Source organism: Macadamia integrifolia, chromosome 7 (assembly GCF_013358625.1).
Source record: "Macadamia integrifolia cultivar HAES 741 chromosome 7, SCU_Mint_v3, whole genome shotgun sequence".
NCBI classification, from domain to species: domain Eukaryota; kingdom Viridiplantae; phylum Streptophyta; class Magnoliopsida; order Proteales; family Proteaceae; genus Macadamia; species Macadamia integrifolia.
In genome coordinates, this window is record NC_056563.1 from 36,584,854 (window position 1) to 36,601,257 (window position 16,404).

The window sequence follows — 16,404 nt, forward strand, 5'->3', positions numbered from 1 at the left end:
GAAAAATCAGCAGTAAAACAGTCTTATAAGTGCATTAAATCCATGGTCTAACTTTCCAAAAGCTCAATTCAGATTTGTTTATAAGAGGGCATTATAGTCATTCCAAGAGAACTCAGTCATTATGCACTTTTCCCCGATTCCACGATGAGGATTTTGAGCTTCGCTCGCTGTGAAAACAGTAACGTGGGTCCGCCCCGCCCCGTCCCGCCCCGCCCAGATATGCTTCAGGTGGTAAGAAGCTCGTGACACGAGTAAGAAAACACGAAACTTCTGACCTCTCACCTGGTGAAGCTATTCCCACCTTCTTCTCTTCCTTAATAGTCGAGCACCTCTCACCAAATCGGACGGTTGATATTACATCCAAAACATCTCATGAACCTTCTCTATTTATATTCCATTTCCCTCTTCTCTCTAAGCCCATTATGTTTCGTTACTTCTCCTTCAACCTCTCGTTGGCTCATTCTATCGCTCTCTCTCCAGGGAAGACGGACTAGCTAGTAAGAGATTTGCCAACAACTCGGTCGGAGTTCGAATCAACCACCGGAAAAAATGGCGAGCGTCTATCGGAGCAGCTCAAGCAACTGGATTTTCCCTCTTAAAGTTCTGCTAATCTCTGCTAGTGTCTGTTTATTGGGTGTGGTTTTTAAGCTTTCCCTTCCGGTAATATCAGACTTCCTACTTTCCCAACTTCCTCTTCTCTGGATCTCTCTACGCTCATGGTTTACGCCTCCATACCTTTACGTCGTCATCAATGGAATCATCATAACCATAGCAGCGTCTTCCAGGTTTCACCATAGGGTTGAGGAGCAACCTGAGCTGGCAGTTCCCGTGCCGGTGAAAGCCGATATCAGATCTGATTTCTCTGTCGCTGAGGTGTACGATGCCGTAGTGTTGAAGAATCCGGTGAACGTACCTCAACAGTTCGATTACGATGTTGTTGCCGCGTCGAAGATTCCTGTGGATTCTACTCTTACTGTTTATGGAGGTTTGGAATCTCCGGTTGTGTGCGGACAGAATGAGGTTAGTGTGACGGATTTTAGGAATCCTGCCTTGAGCTCTTCAGAAGTGGACGAAGATGATGCCTTCGTGATATCGAGGTCGAGTTGGATGCCTCCGGCGAGGGAGTTGTCAGAGATTCCGGCTTATTACTCGTTCGAGACGGAGAAACCCCCTGCTTCAGCTCGATTCGGTCACCGGAGAAACGTCAAATCTAGTCCTGAAGGTACATATCTCTCTCTCTCCCTCTGTAACAAAATCATAACGGTAGGGAATAGGGAATCTTCGCCGAAAAGTCTAACGTGCACTTGGATTTCCTGGCGCACGTTAGCACTGTTGGTGGATCCCGTGGGTTTAAAATTTAAATGTTTAATAGGAAAAAGAATGAGAGCCGAGGGTGTTATGGTAATTTAATTAGCGTTTCTTGCGGTGTGTTCAGCTGGCAGGGCATTGGGGGTAGCGAAGTCGAAGCGTAACGATACGCTGGAGAGCACATGGAAGACGATAACGGACGGGCGACCGATTCCACTGGCTCGCCACCTCAAGAAGTGCGAGACTTGGGAGACGGTGGGTCGACACAGTTCCAACAACGATTCCAACTCTGGCCCACCGGAAGCGTCCCCTGTGAAGATGAAGAAACATGAGACGTTCAAGGACCGTAACAGCAACAACTCGTCTCTGTCGCCGTCTCCAGGTTCGGGGAAGCTCCGAAAGGAACCTTCACTGAGCCAGGACGAGTTGAACCGGCGGGTTGAGGCTTTCATCAAGAAGTTCAATGAGGAGATGAGGTTGCAGAGACAAGAGTCGTTGAATCAATACAATGAAATGATCAACCGTGGTGCAGGACCTTAAAAGAGTCTGTGAAGACGATTGGATGGCCAAAAAAGAAGAATCTGTACTCCTGAAGAGGGGACATTTAAAGGTTTCTGTAAGTCTGCTTGACTTTTCAGCCTTTTTCTGTTCTTTCTAATCCTTTTTTCCCTCTCTAGAACATCTAGAGATACAGATGGGATTTTACTCTCTCTCTCTCTCTCTCTCTCTCTCTCTCTTTAATTTTTTTTATAGTGATATCCCTGTAAAGAAAACTGGCTATTGCAGGAGAGATAGGAAGAGAATTTAGTGTTCTTTATTTAATTTGGTTGTTTGTTTTTCTGAAACAACAAGGAAAAGGAAAATTGTTTGATTTGTGCTGAAGTGAATTGCGTAGAAATTTTGTATTTGTTATGGAAACTTGGGAAGTTGTGGGGATTTGTGGTGAGAGAGTAGCGAAGGTGTTTAATTGAGTTCTCTTGGCGGCCGAACCTGCACATTGTAAAGTTTTAGTTGAGGGTTGGTGACTTAGTGGGATGAGAACGCTACTCATGGTGCTGGTGCTGGTGCACGTGCACGCCAGTTGTACTTGAAAATCTTCAGCACGGGGCAGTATGGTTTGAATTGAACCAGTTGAGACTAAATTCAATTTTCGTCAATTCAGATTGGATAGGATGGATCAATTCCCACGGATTTTAATCTAATCTTAATCCGGATCCCCAGTTTTGGGTTTTTAAACGCTGGTTGCGCTTGAGAAAAATATTTTGAAGAAAATCAGCTTAGTTAATGGATTCGGGCCTGAGAATAGATATTGTTTGGTTTGATTATTGCACCTTATTTTAGTAAAACAAAAATTAAATGAAATAGAAATTCTGAAATAGTTGAGTTTTGAGTAACTGTTTCAATTTTAATATTTATTTTACTCTTGCTCTTTAGGCCCTGATTGGTAAGTGTTGACCGTAATTCTGTCTCCTATGATACGTTGATCATATTTGTTTTCGCTTAGGATTGCTAGAATCCTCTTCGGATGGATTCAAAGTAATCTGAATCCGATCAAGACGAATGGAGTTCTCTTGTGCCCCAAGCAAGGATTTACTGGATGGTATCGGTATCGGTGCTAACATTGATACCGATGTCGGTCTATTTTACCTCTACTTTTTATAAAAGGTATTGTTTTTTCTATTTTACCCTTGAAACGATCCAGATAACCTATCCGAATCAGTATTGGATAGGGGATAGATCTCAATTGATACTAATCCGATATGACTGATACTTGAAAACATGGCCCTGATTGGTCTAGGGGCTGATTATCAAAGAATGTTGTTCATTGCATTGAGATAAATTTTGAGAAAATCAGAATTATTACTAATTGGAAAACTCGTCGAAATTACTTCTAATGGAAAGGACATTATTAGGATAGCCTAGTGGTGGTAGCTTCGGCTTGTGAAGCCGACACCCAGGGGAGAAGGTTGTGGGATCAAATCTTGTTGTACGCATTGTGTGAGTGTGTGTGTTTTCTTATTTATTCTGTATCCACTCATGGGTTGCCTAGATGGTTAGGGCAAATTGGGGATTGTGTGGATTAGGCGCACGGTTTCAGATTCGATTCTCTATCTATGCATCTGCTATTTAATTGGAGATCATAGTGGTGAGTTGTTGTGCTAGTCTCCTCGAGGATTAGTTGAAGTGTGCGTAAGCTGGCTTGGACGCCTTGGTTAACCAAAAAAAAAAAAAAAAAAGAAAGATAAGAGTTCTAAGTAAAGTCTATCACTATGAAAGAAATGAAATTTGTAAAGAATTGCATTTTTGTGTGTTTTGTTGTTGTTGAGTTTTTGTTGTAAAGAGTTGGTTAACTGCTCCCACTTTTTACTCTTCTTTTTTTTTGGTAGAATTAAAAGGCGCTCCATGGTAGTGATCATAGCCCCAAGGACAAACCCCCATACGATAAGTAGTGCTTCTGCAGGACCAAAAGGTGATAGTGGGCATGCTAAGACTTGAACCCACAACTAGTCGACTCGAGCGGTGATGAGTTGAGGGCATTTTAGATATCTGTCCAAGTGGTCTTGGCCTCCTGACAAGTCTTACTAGGGGTGTCAAGCGGTCGGGCCTAGTCGGGCTTAACCAATTTCTAGGGCTGCACCATGAAAGCCCATTTAGCTAAATGGGCTTAGCTAGTGCGAACATGGTACGGTTGATAATCGGGCTGGTCGATCTCGGGTTTTAATCGAGCTACCATAAACAGGCCTTAACCAGGCTATAGACATATTTAACTTTAAACGGGCCCTCTTTAAAATTGGTCTCTTAAATGTGTTAAAAGAGAAATACCAATAAAATGAGGCAAAGATGGACATAACAAAGAAAAAAATCCCATAGTTAAAATGAATTAAGCCAAAGATGCGCAAAGTAACTAAATTACTAAAGTACTCGATCTTTAACCCACGAAACTCAAATCAATTAAATTATGCCTACATAACCCAAGTTTAATAAGTTCAAATCAATTAAACTATTCATAAAAAAGATGAATGTTTATTAACAATTACCACCATCTTAATTGTACATAGCACATACCCTTAGGACTAAATACAAATAGTATTACAAAAATAATAAAAAAATACAAGTAGTATTAAAGGGATCCGGTAGGTCGGGCTTAAAAGGGTCGAGTAGGTCGGGCTTAAAGGAGTCAATTTAAATCGAACTTATAAATATGTCGGGCCGATCGGGTGCCCATCGGGCTAGGTGATAGCACCGTGTAGTACCTATTTATAAATGTGTTAGGCTTGATACCTTTATTGATCGGGCCATTGACACCCCAAGTCTTCGCATCCTCTATGCAATGCCACGTAATCAATTACTCAAATATTCAAATCTACCACCAATAGTAACACTCTTGGAATCATGATTATGTTGATATTTTATTCACGAAAGCGAAAGGGGAGTGGAATTGCAATTTCTATTTTCATTGTCAAGTCTCACTTTCCTCACAGTCAGTTCAAATTTAAGTCTATTGCTACTACTGTTGATTTGTAAGCATGAAAAGCATTTTCATCCACACACCCCAATTCCCCAAATGGGAAAGGACAATTTTGCATAAACTCCAGTTCATCATACCAAAAGGCCCAAACCTTGTGTTTAAGGAGGTTCTTAAAATGTTAGGCTAAATCATAGCCAGATGATTAACTCTTTTCAATATCATGCTGCATGTAATGTACAATACTCTGAAATACCATGCCACCCCTTCCCCCCTCACGGGGAAGCGCTCGGCCTAATGTGACTCCCTCTTTTTTCTTCTTACCTGCTCTGTTTTCCTCTGTTTCTGTTCTATATATACAGAGGTGATTGCATTTAACTCCATCGATCACTCGATCTCAGCCCCTAAGAGATGGACAAACCTTGGTTTCCGGATAAGGAAGATTCGAACTGGGTTTCTATAGTGCTGGTGAATCTAGGAATCGTTACGTTGGGATCTAGTACATGAATATCCCTGTTCAAATTAGTTCTTAGTTTGGAATTCCCTTTTGAAAACTGTCTTCTCAGACGAAGGTTCTTTTCGAATGATCTAGCTTAAATTTGAAAGGATGTTTTCTAGTATTTCAGGTTCAGTTGCCATTACTCATGGAGCCCGAACTAATTGCAGAATGATCTTCTCTTGATAGTGAACTTCCAAAGTAAGCTTGACAAATTGAGGTAGCTTCTTTCATTTCCAGAGTATATTGATTCCCATATTAGGTACAACCGTACAACAACAACAATCATAACTTTACCCCAATTAAAAGGGGTCGGCTACATGGATTGGATATGAAAAAAAAAATTAAAAAAGCAAAAAAGAGGTTAAAAAGAAGAAACTTGGGAGATAATAGAAGAAGGCAAAGTAGTATAGAAAGGCGCATCATGATTCCCAAATTAGGTATCTATACTAATCTACTGATGGGTGTATAATCCGCTAATCTGAATCAAATGGTGCCCAAAATTCTCGAAAATTGATCTAGGTTATGATTTATGTCCTAATCATACGAAAACTAACTTGAGAAGTATAGCTCCTACAATAACTCACTTTCGACGGAGACTTCCCTTCACTGTGCAAGAAAATGCAGCGACCTTCACCTTCGTCGGACAAGGTAAGCTCCTTCTCTTCTCTTTTAGTTGGGTAGGATTTTAGGGGTTTTATTTTGATAAAAGTAAGAAAGGATATAATTGGAATTTTAGGTTGGGTTTATATGATTAGGGGTAATTTTGTCTTTTCAAATTCAAAATTAACATTAGTCTCACAATGACATGTTTAGTGGGTTTTATGTAATAAATGAAACTCGAAAAGGGATGACGTAATAAAGACAAATGTGAAGGGAGGTGGATGTAAATTTTCTTTACTATTATTTATTTTAAGGGAAAAGGTTGGGCATGCTAGTCGATCACCTAGTAATAAGGTGTGCTAGCATTTACTGGCCGTTAGATGATAAAATTGAAATATGTACCATTGGATGAAAAATGGTAATATACCTGATATGTCTTATGTTAGTGGTATGAGAATAAGCACTATGAAATACGCATCCATGTGAGTTGCAGTCTGCAAAGTACTATGTACTGTTTATCTCTGTCCCTCCTTTCCATGATGCACCTCCAACCCACCGGCTGGTTCAGCTCCCCCTTTCCCCCTTCTTTGTGTCCGACTGCTCCTTCCCCTCCCTCTTTTGGAAAACAGAGCCAACAAGCCCCGGTGCCCCTTGAAAGTTAAACTCAACCATATCACATCATTTAGACCCAACTTCAAAGTTACAGTGATAGATCTCTTTTGCATAAGGAACCCAAATGAGTGGCACAACCCCTACGTTTTTTGCAACTCTAGTCCTCCGCCATTAGTGGGCTCGTTCTTCCAACAACAATCACTCTAAGTCAGCTAAAAAAAAAAAACCCCATTATGAGTCATCGAGCACTTGAACCCCTGAAGGGAGTATGATTGCGTTGTATTCTTCTCCCTCAAAACAATACAATACTTTAGATTTGAAACTCAATCCAAAGGCCTTCTTTGGGAAAAGGTCTGCTTGAGCCTTCTCTGTTTCTGCGGATTCCTCTCCAACAAGCATGAAAATTCATTTCGCCGAGAAAAAAATGGGAAGTGAAACTCCCTTGAGAACCTATAATGGATGGATCATCTAGGCCTCCTTCGATTCAGTTCATCGGGCATCGATAACAGACAAGGTTGCAGATAGTTTTTTTTTTGGGTAAAATCATGTTCGAGAGCAAAGGAGAATGGAGTGTGGATTGAATTATTTTCAGGGAAGCCATGGTTGAGGATTCACTTTTTATTTGTGCCTGATATGGCTCTAGTCAAATGTTCTTGATTTGTAGCGTGCACAGGGAGAAGGAATATTTTGTTCAACACCAATTGATTCAGTCCATTAACTTTGGGAGGTCAGCTCAATTCACTAATTAACAACTCCAAGTAAGTCGAGCATCTTTCTTACACGCACAAGAGAGAAAAGTTATGAAATCACGTCTGCTCATACTCAGAATCAATTAGGGTTATGACAATACAGAGAATCCTCTCCGATAAGATTTATTTCCTAAGTAGAAGATAGAGAGGATTGTAGGCTACAACGGTAGCTATGCTATCAGGCCTGCCACAATAACTGGGCAAGGATTTGCTTTTCTGATTTCAAAGCCTTCCCATGCGACTCAAATCCAATTTCCTCTTGGCCGATGCTGATCCTTCATCCCTAATTGCAAAAGCCTTAAATAGAGAATTCCTTTTGCCGATTGAGCTATTTCTCTTCACGAGAGTTGCTAATTAGATTTGTAGATTTTAAAATCACTTCCATGGCTGTTTACCCGATCTTAGTCTAAAAATCACTAAATTACAAAAAAAAATCGCTTCTGACAAGAATCAACGAGATGAGAACAAAATCATTACCAATCAGGGCAATGAGCATACGATTAATTTGAAGGATAAAGTAATAATTTCATGTAAAAAAAATATAAACCGGGTGGGGGTCAATTTGCTTATCAGTCCATTTTACCTCACAATGACCATTGATCCAATCCAAAGATGGTTTTAGAATTTTATGGAGATTTGGTTTTTTCCTTCCTAAAAATGATGCCATTCCTATGGATCCATATAAAATAGCATATAGTGATGAAAGTAGGGAAGAAAGATACAAGATACTGCTTAGGGATAGTATTAGAGTTAAACAAATACAAATTTGTTTATTAAAAGATGGAAAGCGGCAGTATTGAGTCCAAGTGGGCTAGCAGCCCAAATGCGCTTAGAAAAGTCGCGATAGGAAGGTGTGCCATATGGTTTCCTTGTGTGTTGCACAAGACACAATTGTTCTCAAGGGAACCAGTAACAAAAGGGCAGCAGCGCTACAGCTAAACTTCTTGACTGAAGGGAAGCTGATGCACTCTTCATAAGCAGTGGAATGAGCTTCCTCACTGAAACCAAAACGGAATGTTAAGCAATGCCTAAGAGTGTTCTAGTAATTAAAGGTAAAAAAGCATCTGTGGAGGGAGACCATCGTTCATTCTGCACTAGAGAGGGACTAATTGAGAGAGGAAGAGACAGTGGATCACCTTACTCCTTTTTGTCTTCATCTTCAGCTATACTTGGGGAAATATGATAAGATGGATGAACAATGTCACATTTGGTGCCCAAAGAATGCTAAAATGCTACTTAATAGCAGGTAAGAGTTAAAGCTGGTTCTGGTTCAATCATTCTTCCTTCTCTGTACAAGCACAAAAAACAGAAACAAGGGATGAATGACGAAAACCCCACCTAACCCATAAGTAGCCATGATTTTCCAAAGAAGAAGCATTACTAGTCCAACATCTGAAAAAGCAAAAAGAAATCAATTCCTTCAATTTTCTGCTGCAGATAAGAGACATGATGTCCCTGATAATCATCCATTAATGACAAAGCTAATGACAGATTCAAGGTGCTCAAGCTCTGCCTACTTCATCACTGCAGCCACTAGGCACTATGCTGCCATTAAGGTCACAACATATACCTTAACCATGCCTGTGTTTGTCATTGCCTCACCATATCATGACAATGCTACTTTAGCTGCAGCAATTGCAGGCACAACAACAGCAACTCTACCAAAGGAAACTGCAACATGGAGCTAAGCATTGGGCATAGTATTTTCTTTCCTTCTTATCAGTTGTCCTTTAGCCACTTCTAATGGTCTTTCCTCCACCTTCACTGCCACCATTATACTGAGAACGTACCATGTTAGATTACGCTGCCCTGAAACAGAAAGAAATGAAATGAGACAGTGACATGACAATGCTATTATCACTTCTATTTTGGCTAGTTTCAGTCCAATGGTTCATTTCATTGCACAGGAAAATGAGATTTTGCTTTAATATTAGCATGTGAGCACACACACAAAAGAAAAAAAGAAGAAGAAGAAGAAGAGAGAGGAAATAGCCATTCCCAATAATAGGGAGTAAAAGAGATACAGAAAGTCCCTTTCAGGACTTAATCATCTGTCTCCCTCCCAGAATTTACCCATAGTTTCATTAAACATCATGTACACCAGGTATAATTAACCCTAAAACTAGTAATTATGATGAATGATTGCAAAAATTAATGATGTTTAGCACTTCATAACCTGTCATGTGATGGCATATTGGTAGTTCCATGTGATAGAGCTATACTGAACACAATGGAAAAAAGTGTAAACATTTGAGCTTCTTAGCAATGTCTCGAATACTTTCAAGTGTCTTCCGGTTGCATGGTTAATATGTTTTAAGGAAATGGAAATGGAAATGGGGTCTCTTTCAATGTCTTGTTTTACTTAACAAATACAGAAACCATAAATTTGCGACTAATCAGAATCAAGAACTCCAAAAGGACTTGCAATAACCATAAAAAATATAGTGGTGAAGACATAAAATCAGAACTGCTAATCTGCTGAGAAATAAAAAATTTAGAAAATATCAAAATCTAGAACAGAAATTGCTTCCAAACAACCAATTACTTTCCTAAGCGAAACTTCGAAGGAATTGAGAATCCACTTTGTATGAGGTTCCAGAGTTGTAGAATCTTGTGTTCCTTCCTTCCAGCAAACTCTCTAATCTCTTTGAGCCCCTGCCACCATCCAAGAGAACAACATTTCTTTCATTAAAATCCTCCCTACGAGTATGGTTTTCTGCTTTTCATTTCCTAGAGAAGAAATAGGTATGCGTAACAAGATAATTTGTTTCTAACAGTGATCAACATGGAGTATTGACGTAGCAAGCATGACTTTAACACTTGACACGGAAAAATATTTATGGATCATTTGAATTATGTAAATTCCTTAAAAAGATGAGCAGTTCGCCGCATCAACCTCGAATTTACTCTTTCAGGAGAAGGGAGAAGGGGGGGGGGGGGAGGGCTACAGTATCTGTGGTTGATTCCATATCTGATTTCAGGAATTTCATTCGATCTTCAGTTGTATATGCCTAATTTTTGTGTATGGCATGAACAATTCTCAGTTTATCCATAATATGAGCTAAGGGATTCAATGATTGTACAAGGAATCTGCTACACTCAATTCAATTTTCAAGAAATGAAATTCTGTTCACTGGTTCCCGTGGAAAAAGAAAAATTCATCCAAATTTCAATGATCAAGCTGGTCCCATTTTTACTCATCCAAATCATCAATTAATCAGGATTGAAAATTTATATTGGTTAGTTACTACAGTACTCTTGTAACATCAACCAGTGTCCATATATGCATTCTAACCTGAGAAAAAATTCAAGCAAAAATGTGTGCCTTAGAGGAACTATTCCACAACATAAACTGATCTGCATAGAGATCTAATGAATGGGGATCACCATTGGAGAACGGGTGATGGTGAAGAGTAATTATGATAACCGATTAAATAGAAAAGGAAGAAGTTATATTTTGGGAGGGACACAGGAGCAGCCAATGGAAGGAAGTTTAGCTCTACTCAGGTCTCCAGTTGGTCTCTCCCATTCGTTCTTCAACCAACCAGAGGAGCTCTGATGTTGAATATGGCTATATTTGGATGCCAAGAAAAGAAAATAAAAGAAAAAAAACATAATAAGACAAAAATCATGATGACACAATGATTGACTTATGTATCTATCTCTCTTCTCAAATTGATTTTTTTTTCCAAACATAGCAAAATTTAGAGAAAAATAAATATGTATCATCACGACAGTGGAAGATGGAGAAACTTTTACCCAAAAGATCTTCTTCAAGAAAAAAATTAAAAATTAAAAGAAGATTAGCTCATAAATGCTTTCAAGCATAATTAAAGACTAAGAAAAAATTATGAATTATCATGATAGTGGAAGAAAGAAGGGAGAGAGAGAGAGAGAGAGAGAGAGAGAGAGAGAGAGAGAGAGAGAGAGAGAGAGAGACTATGGGTGAAGGGAGAGTTGCAGAAAAAACAAAGGTTCAAATAGAGAAATAAGTACCTGAAAATATTGGGGGTTGAAGCTCCTCCTGCAATGGATGAGCTTTCACACTCCTAATAAGGCCTCTTCATTAAACTGTATTTATCTCAAAATGGCTTGTAATATCACTGACACGGATTCTGGCCGGTTTGACATAAAGGGGCATATTCTGGCCAATACCTCGAATCTCCAATAACTTCTCGCATCCATAAGCTGTTAGGGTCCTCAAGTTCTTTAAGTTTGACAGACATGGTAATGTTTCAATAGAAATACACCAATCGATAGACAAGATCTCTAGAATTTCCAACCTATCAACTCCTGGAATCTCAGTTAACTTCTCACATTCTTCAATGTATAATTGCCGTAGTTGAGTTAAGTTGGACAAATCTGGTAATATTTCCATTGATTCACATCTAACCACTCGTAATACTTCCAAGGACTCCAATCTCTCAACACTTGGGATCTCTGTTAGCTTCGAACAATGCTCAATACATAGTCGGTTTAACTTGTTAAAGCTAGATAGAATAGGTAATCTTTCCAAGTTACGACACCATCTTACTTCTAGATCTTTCATGTTCTTCGAAGTTGAGATATCTGGTAATACTTTTAATGAAGGGGCTGTATAAATTTGTAATTCTTCTAGGGATTCCAATCTCGCAAGGCAGCCAATCTTTAGTGTCTTCTCACAGCAACGTATACAAAAATGCTTTAGCATCTTCAATTCCAAATGCTCAGGACGCTCAATCTCCAATAATGCCCGACAGTAATGGATATCTAATATCCTCAACTTTTTGGGGAGCTGTATCTTTCTCAATGATGGGCAATGTGATAAAAATAGTTCCTCTAGGGCGTCCAATCCCTCAAGACCCTTAATCTCAGATAACTCAAAGCACATTTGGATTTTAATGCACACAAGATTTTTTGAGTCTAACAAATTTGGAACTACTCTTAACGAATGACACTCCTTTATAATCAATGTCTCCAGGGAGTACAGTCTCTCAAAGCCTTCAATCTCAGATAAGTCAACCTCATTACTGAACTCTAAGTACCTCAATTTTTTTGAGCCCCGAAGTTTCGGTAATTTTCTCAATGATTCACAGCAATTTATCTCAAACTGCTTCAGGGAATCTAATCCCTCAAGGCTTTCAATTTTTGCTAGACTGTAGCATTGATTAAGACATAATTTCTCTAAATTTCTCATGCCCAAGAAACCTAATATTTCTCTTAGATTTTCACAATTATTCGCGATAAAGATTTCCAGACCTGAAGGAAGACGTGGGATGTATTGGAGGTCATCACATCCACTTAAACTAAGTGACTTCAGCATTGTAAGAGAATTGATTGTAGTCGGTATCTCCACTAGTTTCTTACATCCATCAAGCCACAATACCTTTAAATTTGCTGCCTCCTGCATAACGGAACAGAAATTTATTATATTCTAATAGATGTTTAAAAGTATTCTATGGTTGGATCGCAAGAAATAAAAGCGAAAGTTCGTAGAGACCTCGATATAGTTCCAACCCATCCAGTTTTCCGTGATCTTACTATGTGATAAATCAAGAACACACAATTTCCATAGATTGGTTGGTGTATAATTTATAGGGCATCTTTTCCAACTAAGCCATCTTAGTTCTGAAAAAGAATTCATGAATCCAGCAACCTCGGCATAATCAACCTGAAGTAACCTTAGTTTAGTCATTGTAGCAAATCCTTCACTCATCAAACATCGGCTATTTTTCCATTTGAAGTCAAAACTGAGTCCTTCAACTTTCCTAGTACCCTGCAAATCAAAAAACCTTATTAAATAAGAGTGGAAGACTATCTTCTTGTAAACTTATCATGTTGATCCAAAACTTATCGAAATTCGCAAAATTTGGTCAGCTTTAATGAATGGGTGGGTTCAAGTAATAATAATAAAACATGGCACATCCGCCTCAGAGGTCAAATTTTAACCCAAAATGAAAATGTTAAAAGAATTGAAAATTGCATCCGACTGTGTAAAGATTACAAAAAATGCCATTAAAAGCTGATAAAACACCCATGGAGTGTTTTGGCATTTTTCATAATTTTTGCATTGCTTCAATTATATTTTGATCCCAATTACGCTCTTGTATTGGGCTAAGAGCCTAAACCTTGGCTGGTGAGGTGGGTACTAAATACTTTGTACCTTGGACCCACCCATGTCTACCATTTTGTTTGTCATACCTTACATTTTAATGAATGATTTCTTAGCTGAAAATATATTGTTAACTTATACTTCAAAGCGTTAGTAAAGATTAGAAACAAAAATTTCAGTGTACTAATCAGTTATTGAAAACCAACCATTTTAGTGCTCAATACTTCCCATGCCTCATCATGCAACCACAACCTACTACGTTCCCCGAGCTCCTTGAGGCTTTCTTGACGAACAATTTCCCTTCCGAGATCTCTTAGTTGATCATGCATCTTTAACTCATTTTTGTCACCAATCTTCACCAATGACTTCAAACGAAGATTTTCAATTCCTGCTTTAGGGTAAAAGCCACTTCCATCCCATATGTAACACGCAATATTCTTATCCATTCCAATAAAGAAACAAGCAATATCAAGAAACATCTCTTGCTCCTCATAATTTAATCCATCATAACTTATTCTCAACTTCTTCTGCACTTCATCATTTGGAATTCTTGTCAACTTCTTCACTATATCTTTCCATATTGATTCTTCTTTGCAAACTAAATATGAACCTAGAACCTCAAGAGCCAAAGGAAGTCCTCCAGTCGTTCTTACCACATCTTTTGAGAGATCCAAATACTGTTCAGGAGGTTGGTCCATTTTGAAGGCATGTTTGCTGAAAAGTTGAAGAGATTGCTTAGAATCCATTTCTTTGGGCTCGTAAGTTTTGTTTACATCAAGAACATCTAATACATGTTTGTCCCTGGTTGTAATAATAATCTTACTTCCAAAACCAAACCATTCACGTTTCCCGACTATATATGTTAAATATGTATTTTGATCCACATCATCAAGAACAATAAGAACTTTCTTACTAGATAACCTTTTCTTAATCAGATCAATTCCTTGATCAACACTAGTAATGTTTGGATTCTCTATGTTCAAGATATTAGTGACAAGTTGACTTTGCAAATAGACAATTGCTCCCCTTGTTTGGAAAGTTTCACGAACATCTGCTATAAAACAACATCCTTCAAAGTGATGAGAAACAGAATTGTACACACACCTAGCAATTGTTGTCTTGCCAATTCCACCCAAGCCATGGATGCCCACAATCCATATATCATCAGATCCAATGTTTAGCAACTTCTTCATTTCTTCTACATGAGAATGGATTCCAACCAAGTTGTCAGAAACAGTTAAGTGGCTCTTTCTCAATTCATCCCAAACTTGTTTAACAATTAATTTTATTAACTTCCCTTCATGCCTGTATAATTCAAATAAGAAGGAAAATGAATGAGTTGCACAATGAATTAAAAAATAAAAAAATAAATAAAAAATCATAAGAATTAGGCATGGATGAAACATTATGTGAACTAATGGAGATTGTGCCGATCCCCGAGTTTTAGAACATTGGCTATTAAGGTTAGAGAATTGTTGGACTTACCTATCAGCAATCTTCTCCAGTTCCCATCCTTTCAATTCAGCAACCTCTCTCAGAGCCTTCTTCCACCCCTCTACCGTCTCCTGATCGAATTTCTTCTCATGGTCCCTAAAAGCGTCCTCATAGCTACCAGTCTGGTTTCGGACGTCCGATGGATCTACATGGTAGAAAACGGGCATCACCTGTTTCTTGCACTCCACAATCTCTGCAAGTTCACGGAGGCACCATTTGCTGGAACCATACTTTTTTGAGAAGATGGGTATGGCTATTTTGGAGTGGCGGATCGCAGAGCGAAGCGCCATATCAAGCTTTTCTCCGATTCTGACTTCTTCGTTGTCTCTAAAAGTATGGATTCCAAGATTGCAGAGAGCGTTGTAGAGGTGGTCAGTGAAGTTGGTGCGAGTGTCTTCACCTCTAAAGCTTAGGAACACCTCGTATTCCCACTCAGATGCAGAAGGGAAAGCTGAAGAAGAGGAATCGGCGGGCTCTTGTGTGGCAGAAGTTGATGCGTCGTTCTTCGCCTCTGAAGAAGCAGCGGTTCTTTTGTTGTTGAAGAGTTTCTTTAGAAGAAGAAGGATGAGAATCCCTCCAACAAACCGGAAAGTATGCATTTCTAAGGAGTCGGAATAGATGAGGATTGAAACAGATCTCCGTCCAGCCGTCCACAAGCTTAGGTGTGTTTAAAACCAGAGCTTCGCCATAGACGTTTCCGAGGAAGTTTTAGTCAACTATAATTACGAAAGTTAAATTAGTGCGAAGCTTTCCTGCATCTTGATTCTTTCTCTAACCTTATCCTGTCCTTTTTAACAATAATTTAATGATCAAAAGTTGTTTGCAGCCTTGCAGGCATAAACTTCAAATCTTGAATAGTTTATATGGCAATCTTTACTTTAATTGCCAGATACTTTTAATTCAATGTACCCCCACTCTCCAGTGGCAGACCCAAAGCTACTTGTTCCCACTAGAAAACGAAAAAAACAAAAAACTACCTGGGTTACAGCCAAGTATTCCTTGGGGTTCATAATATCCTCTTAATTTATTGTATTTTCTAAATATCTTTTTAGGTTTCATTTCTTGGGCTGTGACAGGAGTTGCAATCATAGTTTCAATTTTTAAGTATCGATCTCGTATCGGTGTATCAGATAAGTATCGATTGAGACTGATACTTGATCAATCCGAATGAGTTATCCATATCATTTCAGGGGTGAAATAGTAAAAAAATAATACTTTAAAAAAAAAAAGGGGACAAAACCAACTGATACACACTAATTTGATCCGGATCTGTATCAGATCAATATTGGCAAATACCAATACCAATATCGTTCCCTAAATCTATGATTGCAACTACTTAGGCTGCAACATGGACAACAACTAAATTTTGTTTGTCTAGAAAATGCTTGTCTATAATTATTTTTGCCCGATTGATAGCCATTTTGTTGTCCTTATGCCCTTTAACTTTAATCCAACTCTTCTATTGTGCAGTAGAGGTGATACTCATATCCAATACCTTAAGAGCATCTTAACATGGAACCAAACACATAAGTGCATCTCGAGGTGCTCTAAGATGTTGGATTTGAGTTGCCGCCTCTATTGCGTG

At 38.8% G+C, this 16,404-nt stretch overlaps 2 protein-coding genes across 6 annotated transcripts; one reads left to right on the plus strand and one right to left on the minus strand.

The window, feature by feature from the left end:
* Positions 1-407: 407 nt before the first annotated feature.
* Positions 408-2,190, plus strand: LOC122083538. Its single transcript, XM_042651381.1, has 2 exons — positions 408-1,222; positions 1,436-2,190. The coding sequence occupies exons 1-2, from the start codon at positions 550-552 to the stop codon at positions 1,846-1,848; spliced, it is 1,086 nt and encodes a 361-aa protein (XP_042507315.1). The 5' UTR covers positions 408-549; the 3' UTR covers positions 1,849-2,190.
* A 5,718-nt stretch (positions 2,191-7,908) lies between these two features.
* LOC122084474 (disease resistance protein L6-like) lies at positions 7,909-15,718 on the minus strand. Of its 5 annotated transcripts, none has more exons than XM_042652744.1 (7): positions 14,811-15,717; positions 13,532-14,630; positions 12,714-12,989; positions 11,231-12,617; positions 9,780-9,889; positions 8,371-9,043; positions 7,909-8,232 (listed from the first exon to the last, which is right to left on the minus strand). In XM_042652744.1, exons 1-4 carry the CDS (start codon positions 15,416-15,418, stop codon positions 11,301-11,303), a joined length of 3,300 nt encoding a protein of 1,099 aa, XP_042508678.1. In that variant the 5' UTR covers positions 15,419-15,717; the 3' UTR covers positions 7,909-8,232; positions 8,371-9,043; positions 9,780-9,889; positions 11,231-11,300. The 5 variants fall into 5 exon arrangements, with proteins under 5 accessions (XP_042508678.1, XP_042508677.1, XP_042508680.1 ...); XM_042652743.1 differs by having other exon boundaries at positions 8,371-8,522; positions 8,805-9,889; XM_042652746.1 differs by having other exon boundaries at positions 8,371-9,889; positions 13,532-14,039; positions 14,430-14,630; positions 14,811-15,715.
* Positions 15,719-16,404: the final 686 nt, after the last annotated feature.